This window comes from Neofelis nebulosa, chromosome 18 (assembly GCF_028018385.1).
Source record: "Neofelis nebulosa isolate mNeoNeb1 chromosome 18, mNeoNeb1.pri, whole genome shotgun sequence".
Classification (NCBI taxonomy): domain Eukaryota; kingdom Metazoa; phylum Chordata; class Mammalia; order Carnivora; family Felidae; genus Neofelis; species Neofelis nebulosa.
The window spans coordinates 43,390,217-43,409,406 of NC_080799.1; the positions used below are offsets into that span (position 1 = coordinate 43,390,217).

The window sequence follows — 19,190 nt, forward strand, 5'->3', positions numbered from 1 at the left end:
GAGAGAGAATCTCCACACTGAGCATGGAGCCCAATGTGGGGCTCGATCCCAAGACCCCGGAATCATGACCTGAACCCAAATCAAAAGTCAGATGCTCAACCGACTGAGCCACTCGGGTGCCTTGGGGGTGTTTTGGTAGAAGCCATGCTGGTGGGTGTGGGGAGGGTGTCTGGAGGGAAAGCTTGTGTGCACCTGTTTGAGCTGTCGGCTAAACTAGCCGCTGTTTTCAAGGGACACCGTGTTTGCTGGGAAGAATGACCATCAGACTATGATTACTCCCCTTGGATATTTGGCACTTTCTCAAATGGGAGCTGGCTTTTAAGGAAAATAACTGGCAGTATCTGACGTCCATTGAATTTTTAAAATTCTTTTTAATATTTATTTTTGAGAGAGAGACAGAGCACAACACAAGCGGGGGAGGGGCAGAGAGAGAGGGACACACAGACTGTGAAGCGGGCTCCAGGTTCCAAGCTGTCAGCACAGACAAGGGGCTCGAACCCAGGAACGGGGAGATCATGACCTGATCCCAAGTCAGAAGCTTAACCAACTGAACTACCCAGGCGCCCCTGATGTCAATTGTAAAATTCAAGCTTTCAAGCCAAAATAGGATTTTACATACTTGAATCTAACACCGTGCGCGTGACGATGCGCTTGATCTCTTAGGAGGTTGGTGTCCATGTTACCGGTGAGATTTTTTTCTGTATGTCACATAATAAAATGTATCTATTTACATTTAAAAGATCCACGTAGCTCAACAAGCAATATTTTCCTCACGACCCACGTATCACATTACAAAATCACGCACGAGTCACAGCCCCTTCAGAGTGCAGGACAGACAGGTGGATTTTCACATAACAGAGCACGAAAAGTTCTTTGGTCAGTTTGAGTCCACGTGGCACGTGGCCTTTGAGAAACGACCGCCTGAGTAGCGCTGTCTCGGAGAAGAATGTCCAGAAATATCGAGAAGGCTGTTAAAATTCCTCCTCTTTTTCCAACTACTTATCTGGGTGAAGGCGGTTTCCTTCACGGGCCTCGACCCAAACGGTGTGATACGGCAGGGTGAACGGGGAGCAGATGCGAGAATCCAGCTCTAACCTCTTAAATCAGACATTACAGAGGTTTGCAAAAGCATAACCTTTCTCACTAAATTGTGGGAAATCTAGTCGATTGTTGTAAAAATACTGTTAGCTTAGAGTGGGTTCAATATTCTTAAAAGTCTCTAGGCTCAGTCAGCGGGGCCTCTGGCTCTTGATTTGGCTACTCCTGGAGGGGAGGGGAGGGGAGAGGAGAGGCTTGTCTGTTTGGCGTGTGCCAGGCTTCCTGGTGAGTGGGATGCCTGGTGGGAAGCAGGGTCACGCCGGGGGGCTGGGGGGTCCGGTGTGCACGGTCAAGGTGCAGTCTGCAGCAGAGGGCTGGGGAAGTCAGCCTGGGGGTCACGTTCCCCACGGCACCCGTGCCCGGACGAGAGGAGAGGCCGTGGGTGGCGCCTGGGGTCCTCAGTCCTGCGCTGCAGCCCGTGTTCGGCACACCTGTCTTCTCTCCATCCATAGCCAACATGGCAGCAGCCATAGGGGGCTTCCTGTACTTCTTCACGTACACCCCCTACTTCTTCGTTGCCCCCCGATACAACTGGATGACCCTCAGCCAGAAGCTCCTGTCCTGCCTCCTGTCCAATGTCGCCATGGCGATGGGGGCCCAGCTCATGGGGAAATTTGAAGCGAAAGGTGAGTATTTTCCTTCTGGCGAGCTGCCGTCGCCGACTGAGTTGCTAAGAGAGCCTGAGCAGGGGTGGCTCCGGCTCCGAGCAGGGCACCCCAGCGAGCCGGGGGTGGGACAGAAGGTGCTCAGTCACGGGGAGCCTCACGTCCCCGCAGGCGGGAGGCAGGGCAGGAGCCCTGAAGCCCAGAGGACAGAGCGTTAACGTGTCCCGCGCTGCGTGGCCACCACTCGTGGGGGGCAGTGCGGCCTCAAGGTCCTGCCGGGGGGGGGGGGGGGGAGACAACCCCCTGCTGTCGGTCAAGTGGCAGAACCAGAACCAGCCCCTCCCTACGCAGTAAGGGGGGATGAGGGCACGGACACCTGAGAGTGAATCAAGTCACAGGCCAGAGCTGTTGTCCCGAGTGTTGTGAAGCTTCCTGATCTTGTAAACGTCACGGGTTGAACAAAGCGCATCACTGTGCTGACTTTGGCACCTGGGCTGCCTCCCGCTCAGGTTTCCAGAAAGAGTGGAGAGGGTCTGGTTGAACCCTGAAAGCCACCCGCTGGGGCGTGCCACCAGGGCTCCCCAGGCGCTCAGGACCTTGGAGGGACCTGTCCCTGCCCCTGTGCTGAGAGGAGGCGGGAGGGGGAGCACGAGCTTCTGCGTGGCCACCCTGTGCCGGCGTCCGTCCCCGAGCGCGTGCCGCTGCTCTGGCCTCCTCTCTCAGGGGGAGAAGTGCGGTCTCCCGTCCCGGGACTGACCTGTGCCCCTGCGGTGCCGGCCCCGTGCACCCCGGGTCTCTGTCTCAGGCTGCCTGGTCTCATTCCCCTCAGTCCTGGCTCTTGTGGCTTCCTGGCGGGGGTCTGTGGGAGGAGAGAGCCCATGGCACCTCCACGTGGCCTGGTCTTTAGAAATGTTTTCTTCCTTGGCAGGGTCTTCTGACACTTTGGCTTTTATTTATTCATTTTTAACGTTTATTTTTTTAAAAATTTTTTTTTTCAACGTTTTTTATTTATTTTTGGGACAGAGAGAGACAGAGCATGAACGGGGGAGGGGCAGAGAGAGAGGGAGACACAGAATCGGAAACAAGCTCCAGGCTCCGAGCCATCAGCCCAGAGCCCGACGCGGGGCTCGAACTCACGGACTGCGAGATCGTGACCTGGCTGAAGTCGGACGCTTAACCGACTGCGCCACCCAGGCGCCCCTTTAACGTTTATTTTTGAGAGAGAGAGAGGGAGACAGGATCCGAAGCAGGCTCCACGCTGACAGCATTTAGCCCCCTGTGAGGCTTGAACTCAGGAACCATGAGATCATGAACAAGCAAAAGTCGGATGCTCAGTCCCTTGAGCCACCCAGGTGCCCCTGACACTTTGGCTTTTAAATAGCTGTGTTTCTGGAGAACCTGGGCGGCTCAGTTGGTTAAGCGTGTGGCCTCAGCTCGGGTCGTGATCTCGCCATCCATGAGCTGGAGCTGTCTGTGCTGACAGCTCAGAAGCTGGAGCCCGCCTCAGATTCTGTGTCTCCGTTTCTCTCTGCCCCTCCCCCACTTGTGCTGTTTCCATCATTCTGAAAATACTCATTCTAAAAATCTGTGTTTCTGTGTTTAGTAGTATGTGATAAATGTACACTTGTTTATTTATTTTTGAGAGAGAGAATAGGCAAGCACGGGGGAGGGGTAGAGAGGGAGAGAGACAGAGAGAGAGAGAGAGAGAGAGGGAGAGAATCCCAAGCAGACTCTGCACTGTCAGCTTAGAGCCTGATGCAGGGCTCAGTCTCACAGACTGTGAGATCGTGACCTGAGCTGAAATCAAGAGTCAGACAGTTAACCGACTGGGCCACTCAGGTGCCTCTGACAGTGCATTTTTTTTAAATTTTTTTTTTAACATTTATTTATTTTTGGGACAGAGAGAGACATAGCATGAACGGGGGAGGGGCAGAGAGAGAGGGAGACACAGAATCGGAAACAGGCTCCAGGGTCTGAGCCGTCAGCCCAGAGCCCCACGCGGGGCTCGAACTCACAGACCGCGAGATCGTGACCTGAGCTGAAGTCAGACGCTTAACCAACTGAGCCACCCAGGCGCCCTGATAGTGCATTTTAAAAGTCTACATTTATGGGGGCGTTTGGGTAGCTCAGTCGGTTGAACGTCGGACTTCGGCTCGGGTCACGATCTCTCAGTCAGTGAGTTCGAGCCCCGCATCGGGCTCTGTGCTGACAGCTCAGAGCCTGGAGCCTGCTTCGGATTCTGTGTCTCCCTGTGTCTCTCTGCCCCTCCCCCACTTGTGCTGTCTCTCTCTATCTCTCAAAAATAAATTTTTTTTTAAATGTAAAAAAAAAATTTTATTTTTTTTTTATTTATTTATTTATTTTTTAATGTTTTTAATTTATTTTTGGGACAGAGAGAGACAGAGCATGAACGGGGGAGGGGCAGAGAGAGAGGGAGACACAGAATCGGAAACAGGCTCCAGGCTCCGAGCCATCAGCCCAGAGCCTGACGCGGGGCTCGAACTCACGGACCGCGAGATCGTGACCTGGCTGAAGTCGGACGCTTAACCGACTGCGCCACCCAGGCGCCCCAAAAAAAAAAAATTTTAATAAAAAAAAAAAGTCTACATTTATGGGGCACCTGGGTGGCTCAGTCGGTTAAGCATCCGACTCTTTTTTTTTTTTCAATGTTTGTTTATTTTTGAGGGGAGGGGAGGGGCAGAGAGAGGGAGACACAGAATCTGAAGCAGGCTCCAGGCTCCGAGCTATCATCACAGAGCCCGACGCAGGGCTCGAACTCACAGAGTACAAGATATGACATGAGCCGAAGTCGGACACTCAACTGACTGAGCCACCCAGGCACCCCGCGTCTGATTCTTGATTTCAGCTCAGGTCATGATCTTACGACTCGTGAGTTCCAGCCCCACCCTGGGCTTTGTGCTGACAGCGTGGAGTCTGCTTGGGATTTTGTCTGCCCCTACCCCACTCATACTCTGTCTGTGTCTCAAAAATAAGTAAACAAACACTTAAAAATAAACAAATAAGATTCACTGCGCCTTGCAGGGTTCAGACACTTTGTTTTAAAGCCATTAACAAAGAAGAGTATAACTATACAGCCACTCTTGTTCTCAGTGTTCTACACTGAATTTACTTATGCTCGAGGTTTTTTTTTTTTTTTTTTAATGTTTATTTATTTTTGAGAGAGAGAGCACGAGAGGAGTTGGGAGGAGATGGCAAAGAGAGGGAGACAGAATCCGAAGCAGGCTCTAGGTTCTGAGCTGTCAGCACAGAGCCCGATGCGGGGCTCGAACTCACTGACTGAGGGATCATGACCTGAGCCCGAAGTCAGACGTTCAACCACCTGAGCCACCCAGGCACCCTGATGCTGAATTTACTTAAACACGCAAACTTCTAATTGCTTGAGAATGAACAGTGATCAAAGCCAGAGCATAGCCATTTCCGCGAGGGCCCTGGGGCCAATCCCCAAGCACCATTTGGGCTGTTGTCGGCAAAGCCACAGAAGACAAAACCCTACGAGCGCCGCTAGGGAGAGTTTGTGTGTGCGTCAGGTCCTCCCGGTTTCTGAAAAGACTTGGATTGAATGCCCGCTATTCCAGAGCTGGCCTTCACCCAGACCGTGCATGTGTACACGTGTGTCTGCGTGTGTGTGCAGACGTGGACGTGGACGGATGTGCACGTAGGTCGTAAATCAAACCTGAGCCTCCCTCGTCAGTCCACAGGCTCTTGCTGGTTCTGTAACTTTCCGATTTTGTGGCTCGCTGTTGTCTAGAGCCTCGAGGAAAGTCGCAGGTGTGCCGTAAAAGCGGGAAGGGAGAAGTCGCGCTGGCTTGGCGGGGACCTGCGCGCACGTGCCGCTGGGGCCGAGGGGCCGTTTCAGGCCCCCGTCCCGGTGTCTTCCAGGCGTGGGTGTCCAGTGGCGAAACCTCCTGAGTCCCGTCAATGTGGACGATGACTTCTCCTTTGGGCAAGTGCTGGGCATGCTACTGCTGGACTCCGTGCTCTACGGCCTGGTGACCTGGTACGTGGAGGCCGTGTTCCCGGGGCAGTTCGGCGTGCCCCAGCCCTGGTACTTCTTCATCACGGTGAGTGCTGGCGGCCCTCTTCCGCACGGGGGCAGGGGTGTCCCCCGCACACGCCCCGGGCCCCTCCCGTCCCTGGCACTCAACGCCTCGTCGTCGGGCATGTCCCGCGTGCAGTCAGGGAGCCGTGTGTCCCAAAGCCCTGAGACCCCCTACTGGCCAAGATGAGCCCTGCAGTCCAGGATCTAGAAAGGGCTCGCCCTGGCCCTGCAGCACGGGACCGGCACATGCCCACCCCCGGCCTCACGTCAAACAAATATCCCACTGGTTCCTCCGCCTACAAAGTAACACAGCCTCCAGCCTCTTGGAAAAATGATCGCGTTGCTGGGATTCCCGGCACAGTCCCACCGCCCAGAGACGCACCGTGCTGACCCCTTGGTGTGCAGTGGTTCAGACTGTTCTGACCACGTACCCTCCGGCAGCCTGAGCCTGTGTGTGCGTGACATACGTGCACTTGCTTTTACGAAAAGGGGATCATGTTGTACAAGTCTCGAAACTTGTTTGGGGTAGTTTTTTTGTTTATTTAAGTTTATTTTACTTAGAGAGACTGTGTGTGTATGTGTGGGAGGGGCAGAGAGAGAGAGAAAGAGAGAGAGAATCCCAAGCAGGCTCTGCACTGTCCGCTCAGAACCCAACACGTGGCTCGAACTCACAAACCACAAGATTATGACCTGAGTCAAAACCAAGAGTCAGACACTTAACTGACTGAGCCACCCAGGCACCCTGAAACTTTTTTTTTTAACCTAACTTAGCTATCTTAAATACAAATGTGTGTGAATCTGTGTATAAATATACTTTTAGATACCTGTGCATAATTATAAGTTTTGTTTTCCTCTTTGAATTAAGTATCTGCATTTTCATGAATCACCTTCGTTTTTGAGCACAGCACCGCGTGGGGCCACCACCATGTGGTCCGTCAGTCCCTGCTGCTGGCGGGTGAGCTGCCACCTGAGTGTCCCCTCTCTGGTTCCACACATACTCACCATGAAGACACTGGAGTGTTTCATCACATCTAAGGTGCCCCTGATCCATAGGGGCACTGTCACTTTCTCACCAAGACAAATGGTGACAGTTAACTGTGGCACTCTGCGATCTGTGACACATTCTGATTTCAGAGCCCTGTAAAACGTGAGAAGTGTGTCCCTTAAGACCAACAGGCTGGGGACACCCGGGTGGCTCAGTCACTTAAGCATCTGACTCCTGATTTTGGCTCAGGTCATGATCTCACAGTTTGTGGGTTCGAGCCCCACCTTGGGCTCTGCACTGACAGCTTAGAGCCTGTTTGAGATTCTTTGTCTCCCTCTCTCTCTCACTCTGCCCTTCATGCTTGTGCACATGCGTGCACTCTCTCTTTCCCTCTCTCTCAAACAACAACAACAAACATTTAAAAAAAGACCAACAGGCCGTGGTGTGCTAGAACCATTCCAGGCATGGGAAGTACGAAGAACGGAGATGGGGGTGCCCCTGTGGGGCTTAGCTGGGGGCGGCTCTCCCAGGGCCTGGTTCTTCCCTTTCCTGTGACCCTCCCCACACCCGTGTGTCATCTGTGCCCATGGACCACCCAAGGGCAGGGGTTCTGCGTGGCCTGTGGCTGTATTCTTACGCATTCTTGGCATTGTTACGGCTAGACAGAGGGCAGGGTTCCTTGTCTAGACTGAGGGCATGGTTTTTTATCTAGACAGAAGGCAGGGGTCATTGTCTAGGTGGAAGGTGGGGGTCATTGTCTAGATAGAAGGCGGGGGTCGTTGTCTAGACAGAGGGCAGGAGTTGTCTAGACAGATGGTGGTAGTCATTGTCTATACAGATGGCAGGGGTCATTGTCTAGATGGAAGGCAGGGGTCGTTGTCTAGACAGAGGGCAGGAGTTGTCTAGACAGATGGTGGTGGTCATTGTCTAGACAGAGGGCAGGGGTCATTGTCTTGATGGAGGATGGGGGTCGTTGTCTAGACAGATGGCGAGGCTCATTGTCTAGATGGAAGGCGGGGGTCATTGTCTATACAGATGGCAGGGGTCATTGTCTACATGGAGAGTAGGGGTCATTGTCTATACAGATGGCAGGGGTTATTGTCTAGATGGAAGGCAGGGGTTGTTGTCTAGACAGAGGGCAGGGATTTTCTAGACAGATGGCTGTGGTCCTTGTCTAGACAGAGGGCGGGGAAGCTTCCTCATAGCAAGGGAAGGCCAGGCCTTTTGGCTCCTCTTGCTTATTTTGTGAGCTCCTGTGTAGCTGAGTGAGGGCCAGTCAGGCGTGGAGACACAGCCTCCCTCCTGTTTTGCCCGGACAGCGCCCCGGACTGGAACATTCAGCAGCCTGTCTTTGGTTTCAAGTTCCTCATTTACTTTTCATCTGTGTCACATGTGAGTTGTCTGTACCACCAACAAGCCTGTGAGGGATTGTGTGCCCAAATGGCGGGTCAGGAAAGAGGCTCAGAGCCTCTCCGGGTAGATGAGGGAGGAGCCGCGTGCACCCGCGCCCCACAGAGGCCTCGGGCCGCCCCACCTCTGCAGCAGGGCCCCGGGCGAGGGCTGTTTGCTGACAGTGTTTGGCGTGTCAGGGAACCTGCTGCCATTCCTCACAAACACAATGAACTGACACGAGTTGGCTGCTTGAGACCCGTCTGCTTTCTACCCCAGCCCTCGTACTGGTGCGGGCACCCACGGACAGTTTTGGGGAAAGAAGAGGAAGATGATGATCCAGAGAAAGTGCTCAGAACCGAGTACTTTGAGGCTGAGCCAGAGGACCTGGTGGCCGGGATCAAGATCAAGCATGTGACCAAGGTGCCACACCCTGTGGGGTGGGTGGGGACAGGGACCTCATGCCACCTTGCCCAGGGCTGTCTCCAAGCTGGGGGCCGTCCCCAGGCCCTGTTGCTCCTAGACCCCCATGGCTGCTCTCTGACCCCTCCCCAGGCTCTGTCCCCAGGGCTCAGAGGACTCAGGGGGGAGCCAGCAGTGCATGCCGCCTGGGCTTACCCTGGAGTCAGCCCTGCCCCCAAACACTTGCTGGTCCACTGCAGCGGGACAGACATCACCCGGGGCGGGGGTGGGGGGAGGCATGGCCTCCAATCAGCACTCCGCCAGAAACTTCCCGCCTCTGCACTGACCGGCCACGCTGGGCACCGTCTCCTGAGACCCGTTGGGCGGGTGTTCCAGCGGGGGCCTGGGGGCCAGGCAGGGCCTGAAGTCCAGGGCCGACCTCGGCCTTCGCTGCAGGTGTTCAGAGTGGGGAACAAGGGCAAAGCAGCCGTCAGAGACCTGAATCTGAACCTGTACGAGGGGCAGATCACGGTGCTGCTGGGCCACAACGGCGCGGGGAAGACCACCACCCTCTCCATGCTCACAGGTGAGGCGCCACGGCCTCGGCTCCGGCCGGCCGGTCAGCGGTCCGGCCAGAGAAGGGTCACACCTCGTGCTGACGGGGGGTGGGGAGAGGGTCCGGTGTTCCCGCTGAACTTCGGCCTCCGGGTCTTCTGCTTGGCCCTAGGTCTCTTTCCCCCAACCAGCGGCCGGGCGTATATCAACGGGTACGAGATTTCACAGGACATGGTTCAGATCCGCAAGAGCTTGGGCCTGTGCCCGCAGCACGACATCCTGTTTGACAACCTGACCGTCGCAGAACACCTGTACTTCTACGCACAGGTGAGCTGGCCACTGAGTGCGCTTAGGTCGCGTGGTGGTTTCCTTGTCTGCGAGCTTGGGCCCCAAGGCGTGAACCCCCAGCTTCCCAGCAAATAGAACCCACCTGGAGCAGCCATTCGCAGACCTGCAGCGGGGCGGCGAGGAGGGAAGTCAGGGCACACGGCGCAACGCACGGAGGGAAGGAGGGGGCGCCAAGGCCGGGAGCCCCTGCCCGACGTCCCTGCCCCCCGCTGTCTCAGCTGAAGGGCCTGTCCCGCCTCAAGTGCCCCGAAGAGGTCCAGCGGATGCTGCACGCCCTCAGCCTGGAGGACAAGCGGGACTCCCTGAGCAGGTGCCTGAGCGGGGGCCTGAGGCGCAAGCTGTCCATCGGCATCGCCCTCATCGCGGGCTCCAAGGTAGGCGGGCGGGAGGCCCCGGGGCGGGGCGCCCAGCACAGCGGGCGCCCGCGGGGAGCCGCCGCCACCCCGCCACCCCGCCACCCCGCCACCGGCTCCTCGGCCCGGCCCGCAGGTGCTGATGCTGGACGAGCCCACCTCGGGCATGGACGCCGTCTCCAGGAGGGCCATCTGGGACCTGCTGCAGCAGCACAAGAGCCAGCGCACCGTGCTGCTCACCACGCACTTCATGGACGAGGCCGACCTGCTGGGCGACCGCGTGGCCATCATGGCCAAGGGGGAGCTTCAGTGCTGCGGGTCCTCGCTGTTCCTCAAGCAGAAGTACGGTGAGCGGGGCGGGCGGGGCCCCGCGGCTGGGCCCGGGGCCGGGAAGGGAGGAGGGGGCGCGGGAGCAGTCTTGACTGGGTTAGGACGACGTCCCGCCGTGACCGGGAAGGGGCAGCCAAGCGTCAGCCAAGGCTGCCGAGACCAGCGGTGCCCTTGCAGAGGCCACACTGGCTACCGTGGAGGCGCGCGGCCTGTGGCACAGTCCAGGGCTGCGTTTGCCATGTGAGCGTGGCTTCCTCGAAGGCAGCTCATGGTCCGACGCCCCAGGCCCACCCACATCCCACCAGCAGACGAGCTCCCCTCCTCAGACACCCCGGGACTTGTGCACCTCCCTTCCCCAGTCCCTTGGCCGGCGCACAGCCCTGCCCGGCGGATGGCGACCGGACGTGGTCACCCTCGGGGCCACCGTTGTCCGGGGCTCCCTTGTGGAGAAAACAGAGAGGGCAGGTCTTGGGGACGGTTCCTGCCGCAGCCTGAGAGTGGACTGCAGAGCCCAGCTTGGGCCTCACGTTCTTAGCGGCAGCGCTCCCGGGTCCCCCAGCGTCTGCGCCCCGCAAGGGACTGGGAGAAAAGCCCTGAGGGTGGCACCGAGGGGTCCAGGTGCATCCGCTCCAGTGCTGCCGTCCCCGCTTTCCGGCCTCTTTCCCACGACCCGTCCTGGTCACGAGCCGAGGGCCTGGAGGGACGGCAGAAGTGGGACACGGCGTCCCGGGGGGGCTCCTCGGTGTTGCAGGTGCAGGCTACCACATGACGCTGGTGAAGGAGCCCCACTGTGACCCCGAGGCCATCTCCCGGCTGGTGCGCCACCACGTCCCCAGCGCCACGCTGGAGAGCAGAGCCGGTGCAGAGCTGTCCTTCATCCTGCCCAAGGAGAGCACCCACAGGTACACGTCCCCGGGGGCGCAGGCATGGCCCTGAGAACGGGGCTCAGTGCGCCTCGGAGGCTCCATGCGTAGGGTCCCCCGCGCCTGCCTGTCAGGCTTGGCCAGCAGGGCTCCCAAGCCCACAGCTGTGACAGCAGGTGGAGAACCAGTGCAGTGGAACTGGGAACCCTCCCTGGGTGGAGAGTGTCTGCCGTCGCTCTCGGCACACGGCCAGCCCCTCCCCCCAGGTTCGCCCACGCACAGCGCCCATGAGCTCCTCGTGGAATCGTGAATGTGTGTGTCTTCTTTGTCTCACGCTGTGAGTCACGTGCCGAAGCCTTGTGAACAGAGCAGGTTCTGGTGTGGGGGATAAGAACCCAACCCTCGATTCATGTTCAGAAACTTTGGGGTATAAATCTTTAAAGTCTGTTTAACGTTGCTACGAGCCCGATCAATGGTGTGGTTTTGGGTTCCCCCACTCCGTCACACCGTGACTTCATCGACATCTGTTCCAGCACCACGCACTCCTGGTTTCCCCCCAAGAATACGCCAGGAGACATCCTTCTAGAAAACTCTTGGTCTAAATCTCCAGTGACCCCCTCAGGAGGGGCAAAGGGTACCAAGTTCCTCCCGCGGAGGTGATGTATGTGACTTCCCCGTCAGCAGGACGGGACAGTGTCCATTTTACACCACGCTCGCTTGCCAGCTTTGATGAAGTTCTTTTTTAAATATTTGCGTAGCCAGTGGCTGAAGTGGCATTTTGTTTTCCTTCCGCTCCTGCTAACAGGAGGTCGGTCTTGCCGCCGCTCACACGGCTTTCTCTGGATATCGTGTGTTCCTGTCTCTCGCTCGTGTATCAGTCAGAGCATTTTATGGAGCGATATCAACCATGTTTGCTGCAATTTTTTCCATTTGGTCGTTGACTGATTTTGTGGGACCTTTTTCCCCACGCAGGTACTTTACATTTAACGGGTCCTATCTTTTCCTCTGTGATTTTTTCCTTAGAAAGCGCTACCCCGCAATCGAATGAATATCCTCCAGGTTTTTTGGTTTTTTGGTTTTGTGATTTCACGTGGATGTTTACTACCAAACAGTATCTCAGGCCTAAGTACTCACGGCAGAAGGTCATGTGGTGGGGGCGCCTGGGTGTCTCAGTCAGTTGAGCATCTGACTCCTGATTTCCGCTCAGTCCATGACCCCGGGCTCGTGGGATCCACTGAGAGTGGAGCCTGCTTAAGATTCTGTCTCCCTCTTTCTCTCTGCCCCCGTCCCCAGCTTGCACATGTATGCTCTCTCTCTTAAAAAAAAATGTCACGTAGGGAAAAAGAGGGGGAAACAAACCCAACTCCCGGTTTTCCAGGCAGCTTTTCCAGGCGCCAAGGCCGCTCTGCCCTGCCCCGGGCCACGTGGAGGAATAAGTTGCCTCCAAAGTCACTGAGAGGCAGCTCTTCACTCGAGGTCTTGCTTCCAGGTTCGAAAGTCTGTTTGCCAAACTGGAGAAGCAGCAGAAGGAGCTGGGGATCGCCAGCTTCGGGGCCTCGGTCACCACCATGGAGGAGGTCTTCCTCCGGTCAGTAAACGCGGGCGTCCATCAGTCTAGGCACCGATGCTTGTCGACAGCGTGCCGGTGAAGCAGCCCCCTGACTGTCAGATCCAACCCCGACCTGAGGGGGGCGCGCCGGCGTGGGCGGGGCCCCAACTCCCCAGGACACTCAGAAGGCAGAGGGCAGCTGAACTCCGATCTCCGGAAACTTCCACCCCACCCCCCTTCATGGGGAGGGTGCGGGTGGCCCGGCAGCCACTGTTCACCATGCGGGCCCGACAGGCAGGCCCCCAGAACTGCGGGCAGCAGGGGCTGCCCGGGGCGGCGAAGGTGTTCACCAGATTTTCTTCGAGTGCCTGTTTGGCAGATGGAGTGCTAGGGACTGGAAGGAACAAAAGTACGTGTGAGGTACATGTTTTTCTCTGAGGATCCCGGGACCTAGCGAGGAGGCAGAACAGTGAGTGTGTGTGCGGTGTGCACATATCAGGTGGCTCACGGGTGTCCACGCGGCCCCACCGCCCACCCGGCCGCTGCCTGCACTCCCCCCACGCACACCCGTCCCCGCTGAGCCATTCCTGGGCGGCTCCTCCCGGAGCACTCGCACCTGCCCGTTGGTCCCAGCTCGGCCCCGGGCGCCCGGACCCATGGCGCCCAGTGCTGGCACAGCTACACTCCCGGGGCCTCCATCATGCCCCCAGTACCCCCCCCCCCGTCCCTGGGGCTTTGGCCCATCTCCCAGGGAGACCGCGGTCCTTGTGGGTAGGGGTCTTGTCCGGTTATCTGTCCCTCGTGGACTCTGCGTCTGGTGTTCTGATGGCATCTGGTGATGGGCACGTGAGGAGACGAACCACAGCCAGCAGAGCTAACAGCGTGCCCCTCCTCCTCCCTCCCTGACGGCCCCCGCGGGGAGCTGAGCGGTGACCGGGCCTCCTGTGTCTTGGCACAGTGTGGGCAAACTGGTGGACACCAGCATGGACATCCAGGCCGTCCAGCTCCCTGCCCTGCAATACCAGCACGAGAGGCGGGCGAGCGACTGGGCAGTGGACAGCCACCTGTGCGGGGCCATGGACCCGACCGACGGCATTGGCTCCCTGATCGAGGACGAGTGCACCACTGCCAAGCTCAACACTGGGGTGAGCGCCGAGGGCTGGGCCGGCCGGTGCGGGAAGGCTGGGAGACCCCTGAGCCCCACGTGTTGGCATCCAGGGGGACAGATGAGGGCTCCTGGAGGGTCAGTTCGCTGGGAAGAGGCCAGATGATAGCTCCTGCGGTCACAGCAGGGAGAAGGAAAACCCAGCACGTTCTAATCCGGCGACCGTAACAGCGTTTGGCTCTAAGTGGGCCGCGCACAGATAAGCCATCATTGCATCTGCCGCTGGCTCTGCCCTGTTTACCGAGCGCTTTGCCGAAAGCCTGGTGTTCGCTCCGTAAAGGGCAGCGCCGTGCCATCTTACAGACAGAAAAGCAGACTCTGGGTCACGGTGGCCTGGCCGGTTCGTGGCAGAGCAGGAGTCTGACCCCGGAGGGGTCCCCACGCTCGGAGGGCTCCCGTGTGAGCGCAGACGGGGTCCCCTGCCAAGATCGGGGGAAAGGCAGAGGCCTTGGCTCCCCCAGTGCGGTGGGACCCCCCCCGAGGCCCTTGTGGGGACACGCAGGGACACGGATGTGCTCGTCTCCCGTGATACCGAAGGAGGAGCTTTGCAAGGAACCCTGGGGCCTCGGGGCGCACGCATTGGTTGGAGGCCACCAGGCGTGTGCTGGGACCGTGCCTGCGGCTGAGGGTAGGGGGCAGGGGTGCGCTGCTGGCCCCGCAGGGCACCGTGACAGCCCGTCCCCTCTGCCACAGCTCGCCCTCCACTGCCAGCAGTTCTGGGCCATGTTCCTGAAGAAGGCCGTGTACAGCTTGCGCGAGTGGAAGATGGTGGTGGCCCAGGTCCTGGTCCCTCTGACGTGCGTCACCCTGGCCCTCCTGGCCGTCAACTACTCCTCGGAGACCTTTGATGACCCCATGCTGGAGCTGACCCTGGGCGCGTACGGCAGAACTGTCGTGCCCTTTGCTGTCCCCGGGGCTTCCCGGCTGGACCGGCAGCTGTCGGAGCAGCTGAAGGCCATGCTGCAGGCCGAGGGCCAGGAGCCGCGGGAGGTGCTGGGTAAGGGCCGGGCCCGGAGCCCAGCTTCTCAGCGCAGGTGCCGTGGGCATTTGGGGCGTTGTCTCCTCCCTGTCCGCGCACCCTGGGATGTTGAGAAGCATCCCTGGCATTGCGTCCCCCTCTCCCCACCCCGTCGTCGTGACAACCACAACTGCCTCCAGACATCACCACTAGGGGGAAGGCCGTTGCCTGAGTCAGGAAGGCACAGGCAGCATCTGGGACTAAGGTTTGCCCAGGACCCAGGACGGGGGGCCACTTAGGTCTGTGTCGGCATCAGAGGTGAAACATGAAACCACCGTGGTGTCACCATTGCCCTTCATTTGCCGGGCTGGTCACAGCACGCACTGAGGTAACATGGTGCTGTCGTCCAGCACCTCAGACCGAAGCACCTGCGTCCCTGGCCCTGGCAGTCAGACGCGGCCCTGGGTTCAGAGCAGGCCTCGAGCTCGGGTCAGATGGGCCAGACGTGGGGGAAGGTGGCCTTGGCTTGCTGCTCCCTCCCCCTGCTGGACCACAGCCCAGAGACTCAGGAAGCAGGCTCTGGTTTAGGGGAAGGCTGGATGCCTCTGCGTCCCGGAACCGGAACCAGCCCGCCTTCCCGTGCCCGCTTCTGCCCCGAGTCTCAGTGTGGCCCTGACCACCCCTGTGACCCTGGTTAGGCCTCAGGAGACATCCCGTCACCTCCGTGTGCCCTCCGCCACGTTTGCCGGCTGTCCCCCAGCCTGGCCCAAAGATTCTGGGCATCTCGTGGCACACGGTGGCTCTGGGGGGTTCGGGACATGGCCTCAGATGCCCCTGGCCTGAGTCCTTCTGGAAGACCAAAGTGTCCATTCCCTTGTCGAGCGTGCAACCTTCCGGCTTTGTCCGCCTCGCCGCGCGGTCTTGTTTCACTGCTTTTAAGGCCATCGGATACTTTTTCTTCTGTAACGGCAGCTGCGGCCCCATTGGCAGAGCCTCTGTCACTCTTAACGTCAGGGCTCCCGGACACGTCCCTGCCCCTCGCTGACCCTAGGCCCTGCAAGGCAGACGTCCTCTCTCTTGACCCTGTTTACAGGCCAGGGCAGTGAGGGCGTGTGTAGGTGCACGTGATGCTGGGCCGGGCAGCCGCCAGCGAGCATAGGGTAGACCCCAGCACCCCTGTCTGAACCCCTGTCCCCACGTCTCTACCACGGAGCAAAGCAGGGCTGGGGCGGGTCCTGGCTCCTCGAATGCCCGGAGGGTCCGGCACATGCAGTGGGGTTTGCCGGGGTTCTTGCTGGTGAGGAGGGAATCCTCCTTCTCCCTGGGCCCCACTCCCTCAGGCCACTCTTTTTAAAGACCACCTTTTTCTCCTGATTACGAAAGGTTACTTACTCATTCCATAAAAACTGGAAAACCAGAGAAACAGGCGGAGGTCCTGTCTAATCTCGCCCCTCGAGGGCAGCCCCCTACCCGCTGGCTCGCCCAGCCGCCCCACAGGAGGTCACAGGCCTCCTCATAGAGCCTCTCCCTCTCCGGAGTGGCCTCCCCCTTGCCCCACCGGCCCTGGTCCAGGGCTGCCTCCCTTTAGTCTCGGGAGGCATTTGGGGGGGAGGCAAGAAGGAGTGTGGCCCTCCCACTTGGCCTCCTGTGGCCCCGGGGTGCCCGTTCCCCCAGGCCCCGCCGCTCCCATGACATGGCCCCCCGGCCCGTGGGCTCCGCGAGAGTAGAAGGTGGTGTTTCCTTGCCACGGCCCCTCCAGGCCTCTGAGCTCCTCAGAGTGGGCACCTCGGGCACGTGCCCCAGGGGCCGTCGTCCTCTCCTGACCCTCTGTCGCCCCCCAGGTGACCTGGAGGAGTTCCTGGTTTTCAGGGCTTCGGTGGAGGGAGGTGGCTTCAACGAGCGGTGCCTGGTGGCCGTGTCCTTCAGAGACGTCGGCGAGCGGACGGTCGTCACTGCCCTGTTCAACAACCAGGCGTACCACTCCCCAGCCACCGCACTGGCTGTCGTCGACAACCTTCTGTTCAAGCTGCTGTGCGGCCCCCAGGCCTCCATCGTGGTCTCCAACTACCCCCAGCCCCGGAGCGCCCTGCAGGCCGCCAAGGACCAGTTCAACGAGTAGGTGCACTGCCCCTGCCAGGGCCCTGCCCCCACCCATCAGGGCCTCACACTGGGCACCGCCAGGGCCACCAAGGGCCACGTAGGTGGATGAAGCACAGTTTGTGCCTTCAGGAAGCTTCTGGGTTTGGGCCAGGGAACCTCTGCCCCACGTCTTCCCCAGCCCTGCGTATTCACTGTCTCCTCAGACAGCAGATTAGCTGGGGAGGCCCTATCCCACATACTGAAGTATCCAAGGGGGGACTCCTGAGGCCTCAGAGCACAGCCGTGCCCTCTTCCCTAATCTGCACCCGGCTCCTGCTGGCCATTGTCCCCGGGGGTCCCGGCACACGCTTGTGCCCGGGGCAGTGCCTATGTGTGTGAACCAGAATACAGAACACAGCGAAGTCAGGTATCGCTGCCCAAGGTGGCCTCAAATCAGGGGGCCCTGTGGGCCTCTCTCTTCTCAGGCCTTGTCATGCTCTGGTATGTGTGGGACTCTCCCCCATGCTGGTCACAGAGCCCCCTAAACGCCCCTAAGCCCCAGAGCGTCCAGAAGAGGCCAAGAAAATCAGTTTCAGAACAAGATCAGTGACTCCATGTGGGGCGATTAATTAACGGGGAGGGGCAGCCTTATCCCCACTCCCCCCACACACCGGACTGCTCTGGGCCTTGCGATGTCTTCGTCCCCCTCTGCTACCTCCTGTCTCTACCCTGAAAGCAGAGACACAGCAGCTGCTCTGTGCCCTCCTTGTCCTGCCGGGGACAGGGGGGCACACGGATGAACACTCGTGGCGGGTCGGACTGGTGGTCTGAAGGCCGCACAGCCCTGGGGAGGGGCCTCCGCTCTGCTTGGGCCCCGGGGACACAGGCCTGCGGGGCCCTCAGACCTGGGCGGGGTGGTCAGCGGCCACAGGTGGGGTGGGGGACTGTGCCGGGGGCATCAGGAAGTTGGCAGCTCCCTCCCGGTGGGCTCTGTGTGAGGAGACCCCCAGGTCAGCTAAGGTCGGGGCAGCAGGAACTTTGGTTCTGTCTCAGCAGCTTTAGGAGACGGAGGTCACCTGTTGTGACGTGCACTGGAGTGGTTGTTAGTACTCACAGGGCGGGGCCAGCCCCGAATCTGATAGAATTGTCCCAGTTGTTTTAGTTCCAGATGCATCGTGAAAGGATGACCCCAGAGAGTCTGGTTCACGCCCCTTATCACCCTCATCACACATAGTTACAAGTTTTTTCCCTTGTGGTGAGAAGTTTTAAGATCCTATCTGAGCAACTTTCAAATGAGCAACCCAGTATCGGGTTAACCTTAACTGTAGTCACCGTGCCCGACGTGGCATCCCCAGGACTCACTTATTTTATGACTGGAAGCTAGTTGACGCCCTTCACCTGCTTTGCCCACCCCCTGGCAAGCACCAGTCTGTTCTCTGTATCTGTGAGTTCCTTTTTGTTTCGTTTGCAGATTCCGTGTGTAAGTGAGATCTTATGGTAGTCGCCTTTCTCTGTCTGACTTAGTTAATTCAGCACGGTGCCCTCCAGGCCCATCCACATTGTCACACACGGCAGGTTCTCCTTCTCTGTTGTGGCTGGAAAATACTCTATTGTGTATGTTAGTACAGTCTCTCTCTCCACTCACCTGTCGATGGACATGCTGTTGTTTCTGCTTTGGCTGTTGTAAATAACACTGCTATGAACATGGGGAGGGGGAGGTTTCTTCATTGTGTGTTTTTTTTTAATTTTAGAGAGGGTGCACGAGTGAGGGAGTGGGGCAGAGGCAGAGAGAGAGAGAAAGAGAGAGGGAGAGAGAACCCTAAGCAGGCTCACTCTCAGTGCAGAGCACAATGTGGGGCTCGATCACATGGCCCTAGGAACATGACCTGAGCCAAAATCGAGTCAGACGCCCAACCAACTGAGCCACCCAGGCACCCTGAGGCTTCATTTTCTTTGGATAACCACCCATAAGTGCAGTTGCTGGGTCATAGGGTGGTTCTGTTTTTAACTGTTGTTTTTGTAATATACATATTTTTGTATTGTTTATTTTTGAGAGAGAGAGAAAGAGAGCGGGAGAGGGGCAGAGAGAGAGGGAGTCACAGAATCTGAAGCAAGCCGCAGGCTCTGAACCGTCAGCACAGAGCCCAATGCGGGGCTCAAACCCATGAACTGTGAGATCATGACCTGTGTCAATGTCGGACACTTAACCAGGCGCCCCCTATTTTTAACTTTCTGAGGAGCCTGCCCACTGCTCTTCAGAGTAGCTGCTCCAGCTTGCATGCCCGCCAGCAGGGCACGAGGGGCCCCCTCTCCCGCATCCACACCAGCACATTCTGTCTTGGGTGATGCTGGCCATTCTGACCGGGGAGAGGGCATCTCTCCTTATGGCTTTGGTTTGCATTTCCCTGGTGGTTAGTGATGCTGTGCACCTTTTCATGTGCCTCTTGGACC

General features: G+C 58.4%; 1 protein-coding gene across 1 annotated transcript in view; it reads left to right on the forward strand.

The window, feature by feature from the left end:
* LOC131500650 (phospholipid-transporting ATPase ABCA3) overlaps positions 1-19,190 on the forward strand; it is a 46,154-nt gene that overhangs the window by 18,617 nt on the left and 8,347 nt on the right. The window contains exons 11-22 of the mRNA XM_058709932.1: positions 1,551-1,724; positions 5,604-5,785; positions 8,417-8,560; positions 8,996-9,125; positions 9,267-9,421; positions 9,661-9,816; positions 9,932-10,142; positions 10,877-11,027; positions 12,478-12,576; positions 13,496-13,682; positions 14,396-14,699; positions 16,502-16,775. Coding sequence (XP_058565915.1) covers positions 1,551-1,724; positions 5,604-5,785; positions 8,417-8,560; positions 8,996-9,125; positions 9,267-9,421; positions 9,661-9,816; positions 9,932-10,142; positions 10,877-11,027; positions 12,478-12,576; positions 13,496-13,682; positions 14,396-14,699; positions 16,502-16,775 — 2,167 coding nt within the window. The remainder of the gene's footprint in view (positions 1-1,550; positions 1,725-5,603; positions 5,786-8,416; positions 8,561-8,995; positions 9,126-9,266; positions 9,422-9,660; positions 9,817-9,931; positions 10,143-10,876; positions 11,028-12,477; positions 12,577-13,495; positions 13,683-14,395; positions 14,700-16,501; positions 16,776-19,190) is intronic.